Source organism: Poecilia reticulata, linkage group LG1, assembly GCF_000633615.1.
Source record: "Poecilia reticulata strain Guanapo linkage group LG1, Guppy_female_1.0+MT, whole genome shotgun sequence".
NCBI lineage: Eukaryota > Metazoa > Chordata > Actinopteri > Cyprinodontiformes > Poeciliidae > Poecilia > Poecilia reticulata.
This window is the reverse complement of record NC_024331.1, coordinates 9,951,759-9,957,916: the sequence shown is the minus strand read 5'-3', so window position 1 is coordinate 9,957,916 and position 6,158 is coordinate 9,951,759. Positions and strand designations below refer to the sequence as shown.

At 36.5% G+C, this 6,158-nt stretch overlaps 1 protein-coding gene across 1 annotated transcript; it reads left to right on the top strand.

Annotated features, from left to right (window-relative positions):
- Window positions 1-2,942: 2,942 nt before the first annotated feature.
- On the top strand, window positions 2,943-4,709 carry LOC108166987 (GTPase IMAP family member 7-like). Its single transcript, XM_017309242.1, has 2 exons — window positions 2,943-3,048; window positions 3,817-4,709. Exons 1-2 carry the CDS (start codon window positions 2,952-2,954, stop codon window positions 4,707-4,709), a joined length of 990 nt encoding a protein of 329 aa, XP_017164731.1. The 5' UTR covers window positions 2,943-2,951.
- The last annotated feature ends 1,449 nt before the right edge of the window (window positions 4,710-6,158 follow it).

Below are 6,158 nucleotides of genomic sequence, written 5' to 3'. Positions count from 1 at the left end.
AGAACTTCTGAATAAAATAGATGAAATGGTTCAAATAAATGGGGGAGACCATTACACCAATAGCATGTACAAAAAAGCCCAGAGGGACCTGGTGGAGGAGGAGTTAAGAGCGTGGAGGAAGGAATATGAGAGGAGAAAGGCAGAAAACAAAAGGTGTGAAGAAGAGGAACAAAGGGACAGAGATAAGGAGGACAAACGTCATTCTTGGTGTAACGCAGTAAATATTGGTTCCAAACTAGTTGTGTTATTGTCCGGGAATCCCTATGTTCTTGCAGCAGATTTACTACTTGATCTTTTTGTAGACAAATGTGAAGTCATTAACTATTTGAAGGATAGAACGGGAAAAAATGAGCCAACATATCACAACGATGCACAACAATGAATGAACTGTTTAATCAGGACACTGGTAGACAACAGTTCCTAAACTACAGAAAACAAGGACATAAAATCAAATCCAGGGGCTTTTATTGTCTCTATCTGAATAATTCAGGCTTTGTTTGATTTTCACCTGGGATTTTCTTATTATTTTGTGCATGCGAACACTTTATTTTAACATAACACATCAGTGCTCTTTTAACTTGACAAAAATAATGCACAGTTGAGATTTATTTTCCTCACAGAAACATATGTTCAACAACTTAGTAACAGGTTTGGCACATCTTTTTTGATAATTTCTCACTTAATTGTAAATATGTGCAAATACAGAAAAAAAAAATGGTTAGGATTGACTGTATGTAACCATTGTGCATTACTTCAGTTTATCATTTTAAGATCATGTTCTTGGTTTTAAATGTTTCCAATTAAGTTTCTTAGTTTTGTTTCAAGGTTTTTTTGTTTTGTTTTGTTTTGTATTAAGGGTTTAATCTGAAAGGGGAGTAAGAAGACAATTCCTAGTTTTAAAAATCTGGAGTGGTTGCATCAGTTTTACTGTACTTGATTCAATTCAATGGTTTTTCTTTTAATAAATGCTTACTCGAATATGCTTCTTACATTTTCTTTTCAATTAATCATTTTCTGATTTCATTTAAATTGAATTTGATCCTATAAAGGGGAAACAATACTTAGTGAAGTAAGTATTGACGGCCAAATGAAGCCTCATGAAGCAGTGAAGCTTTCCAGTCATTTGCTTTGCCCAAAGATTTATTACTTGATGCTTCATTTATTACTCACAACAGTGACATCTGCTGCTGGATCAGTTACAGCCTTGTGACTTAGGTCATACTTCAAAAAAATAGTATGCGACATTGTCACAATGTTTTTGTAAAACTCATACTTAGTAGTAGAAGAGTCAATTAAATCCTATTAAACTGTCATTTTAGTTATTAAAATTATTTGACTGATTTGACAATAAAGAGATTTATTGTCTTGCTAGTGCAGTGCTTGTTAGGGCACACAATGTGCTTTGGGTTTGGACTTGCTTCATGAAAAACATTTTTTTTTCCTTTTCTTGGATTTCTAATTGGCTCTGATCCACCTCATTAAGCTACTGTCATGAGGTGAGGTTGGTGAGGAGAGACGCAGGCTGGACCCAGGTTGTAGGCAAAATGATGAATTTAATGAAGAAATAAGCTCAACAGTCAAACAAATAGACAGCACAGTGAGCTGAAATGAAGCCAACACTAATTGAATGAGCGTCAGAGCCAACGCAGACACAGGACTTAAGCCAGTTCTACTGTGACGACAAAATAACCAGAAACTCAGGACTAAACAGTCCTACTGAGAAACTGAACTACAAACTACAACGGACGAGGACCCGACAAGAGAAAGACAACAGGTGGGTTTAAATACACAGGGAGGGTAATCAGGTAACTAGACACACCTGGGAAGCAATCAACAGGGAAGACGGGACAGGAACCGGACTAAACACAGAAAACCTCAAAATTAACTACACAGAAAACCCAGAACCGAAAAGCTATACGCAGAATTTTACTTTTGCAACAGCCCCAAATCTGTTTCTACTGTATAGATCTGATATGTATTTGATGATCAAATTACAAATAATAGTGGAGATTTTCAGAGGGTGAGAATTTGGCGGGTGGAAGGGTTAATTATTGTTATCTTAATGTGAACCGTCAAAGTACATGCCCAGTCGTCAGAGACGTTAGTGACGTGGAATGTTAAGTTTCAGTTTTGCTTTCAGGAAAAAGCGTGTCTAGTGAAACAAGTTTTTGTGTCTCTTTGCTTTAGTTTGGGACATCCCARAGGTCCGAAGCCGCTGAAGCCTGTTGTGGTAGGCTATATGATATTATCAGCTTTCTAATCGTTTGTGCTAAATAGACTAAATGGCAGGTGGGAGCATTCTTCATGGTGGAGGAACATGGACAGGGAACTAATATTATGAATATGAAGACACTTGGACTGGTTAAGCAAATGAAGGAAAGTTGGGATTTTACTGTTTGTCTGCAGCTGGTTACAATTTAAGTTTTAGTCAAAGGGGTTTGAATATGATTTAGTGGGTGGCAAAACAAGTGGTGGAAACTAACTGATCTCGACAGGTAACCTGCATGTTTTGCCAAGTTGCTATCCTGATTTAACTTTTTGTGTATTTGATGAAAACTGTTTTTTCTTAAAATGTTAGTAAATATTTATGACTCTTAACTAAAAGGCACAAAGTGTTACTTCTTATTGCATAGCATTATGGATATACATATTSCGATTGCTGGATCGCTGTCCCACTGGTATGCCTAGCAGTAGAAATATTGTTTKAGTTTTTATGCAACCTGAGGAATAAGATGGACTTATGTGATAGACGGTTTCAGTTTCCTAGTCAAGAGTGTAGCCCACGACACTGACAAACAACCTCATAAAGCAAAAAAAAAAATAGCATGTCTTTTTTATTATGCAGATATAAAAATCGTTTTGAAACTTCAACAAGTTTTGAAGGTCTAATTAAATCCTCTACTGAAAATGTAAAGTTTTATTTAACTGTTTTGACAGAAGCTGGTGATCCTATGATGTTGGCCCAGAAGGTTTGGAGCCGAGTTTGGCGCCACCTTTTGGTGTTTGCATTATGTGAACTCATGACTCACTGCCAATCTCACAGCACAGGTATGAGACTAATAGCACACTATGTTTAACCTGAACAAAATGAAGCAGGATTTTAATGTGTGGWAGGAGACAAGCAATAGAACCACACCTTGAAAGTGACATCAAAACTTCATTCTTTCACACAAGTAGGCCAACACCTCAAAGGAAATGCACAAACATAAAAAAACATGGCCTGATCATGATCTTCTTTTGAATTTTGATGTCAAAAACATTGATATATTAACAAATGCAGAATTAGCAATCTAACTAAAAGCACTAGACATAAAAACATTTGAAAATTGTGAAAATATGATTTTGAGAAGTTTGCATAATTACATGCATAGTGAAACATTTCCAGCCTTTATTTCTTGAAATGTGTACATTGCAAAAACATAAAGCCTTACCAAGTATTTTTAGTCTCGTTTCTAGTGCAAACATCTCATTACATTTGACATAGACATAGGGTTTGTTTTAAGTAAATAATTCCTTAATATTAGGCACCAGCAGCCCTCCCGACCCCATTAAGGGATAAGGGTGTAAAGAAAAAGGATGGATGGATGGATGTATTCCTTAATATTGGTGAAAAAGTACAAGTTCCAATGGCAGATAAATTTACTTAGAACAAGACAATTTCCCCATGTTAAAATACTACTCAGACTTTGTGTTTCTGCAACGATCACAGCGGATTTACTTTGTAAGTTGATGTGCAGCTACTGTTAATATATTTTGTTAAAACTGTAAAAGCTTATAACATGGAAAACTTTAAGAATTTTCTGAATCTTTTCTCAGGCTTTTCAAAGCAGCGGACTCTCTTTTTGGTTGGAAAAACTGGCTCTGGAAAGAGTGCATCAGGAAACACCATCTTGGGCCACTCAGCATTTAGAGAAGACGCCTCGGCTGAGTCGGTGACWAAAACCTGTGAGAGACGAGAGCGACTGGAAGGAGACASAAACACGGTGGTGATCGACTCTCCTGGATTATTTGACACAGATAAAACACAAGCACAACTCAAAGAAGACATTGGGCAGTGTGTTAAGCTGTCAGTTCCTGGGCCTCATGTTTTTCTGGTAGTGATAAACTTAAAGTCGAGATTTACAAAAGAGGAAAAGGACACTGTGAAGTGGATCCAGGATAACTTTGGCTCTGATGCTGCCACTTACACCATAGTCCTGTTCACTCATGCTGATTTGCTCAGAGGTAAATCTGTTGAGGACTTTGTGGCAGAAAGCAAAGAACTACAAACTCTAATAGATAGGTGTGGAGGAAGGTACCACTCGTTAATCAATGGGCAGAGTTCAGACAGAAAACAGGTCACAGAACTTCTGAATAAAATAGATGAAATGGTTCAAATAAATGGGGGAGACCATTACACCAATAGCATGTACAAAAAAGCCCAGAGGGACCTGGTGGDGGAGGAGTTAAGAGCGTGGAGGGAAGAATATGAAAGAACAAAAAAGACAGAGCAAGAAGAGGGAAGAAGGTATAAATCCAAGTGTGAAGAAGATAAACAGGAGGCAAGAAAGCAGAAGGAGAGAAAGGGAAAACTTCGTTTTTGGTGTAGAGTATTAAAAATGATTTCCAAAGGAATGAAGTTTGCTAAGAATAACTACTTTACATCAATGGGAAAAGTTCTTGGTTTTGTCGTTGAAGACTGTGAACTTTTCGAGTATGTGTTTCCTTAAATCAGTGAGAAATGTGACAAAATGAACCAACAAATCACAACCATGAATGGATGAATAGAACGGTGACAATGTCTAAATATCGTCTACAGATAACAAAGACCCATAATCCTATCTTGATGTATATTGTCAATGTCTGAGTAATTTTGGTTTTGTATTTTGGTCCTCTGATTCTTTATATTTTGATTGTTTGTTTTTGATTGATTGCTTGTTTTTTGGCAGTTGAACACTGATTTCATCAGCATAACAGAGCTCTGCTCTTAATTATCCTGATGCAACACACACACAGTTTATGCTTTCTGCAGACACTTATTTACACTTAATATGTCCAACAGCTTATTGACAGGTCTGGCAAATTTCTGATTGATGCAATGAAAACTGTGTTATTGTTATTGATGATTTATTTAAATGTATTACTTTTCATTTGACAAGTTTAATTGCAGGGCTGCACAGTGGCGCAGTTGGTAGAGCTGTTGCCTTGCAGCAAGAAGGTTCTGGGTTCGATTCCCGGCCCCGGTCTTTCTGCATGGAGTTTGCATGTTCTCCCTGTGCATGCGTGGGTTTTCTCCAGGTACTCCGGTTTCCTCCCACATGTCCAAAAACATGACTGTCAGGATAATTGGCCTCTCCAAATTGCCTGTAGGTGTGAGTGTGTGTGTGCATGGTTGTGTGTCCTGTGTGTCTCTGTGTTGCCCTGCAACAGACTGGCGACCTGTCCAGGGTGTACCCCGCCTCTCACCTGGCACGCCAGCACATTTCCAACAGCTCATGCTGCACAAGGTGCCTCAAGGTGCAATTAAGGATAAGTAAAATGACTATGGTACAATCACATATCAAGTGGTAAAGATTTACATTGCATGTGTGAAATTGAGAATTATGTCTAAATACGAGGACTAAAAGCTGAACAATCAGACAGTTTATGTTTAATAATTTGAAAACCTCAAAATTAAAACTAAAACTATAATAAGTGTGACAAATAAGATGGAAATATGTCACTTTTAATTATTGTAATTAAGCACAAATAGTAAATATTGTGTAACTATACCACATATTTACTTCACTTTATCATTTAAAGATCATTGGAGGAAAAAAAACACGTTTGAAGTCATCAAGTGGTTTTAATTTAACTTTCTGATCAAAATTGCAATCAGAATGTTAGTTAAAAATATGTCAGAATTAGAGTTGTAAAATTTTTTGTTTCGTTTGAGTGCTTTGTTTCTTTTACATTTTATTTAAAATAAAGTTCCAGTGGATGGTTGCTTTATTTTGAAAAGTTAGAAATGATTTGTATAATTTTGCTGGATTTTGTGTAATGTACTTCTGTTTAAATAAATCTTTATTGAAACAGGTATAGTTTAGAAGAAAAGGATTTTCAAGATGTAGAGATTTAAAAATAAGAATGTGTATATATATATGTATGCACTAGTACGATTATCAGCAACAACCACATAG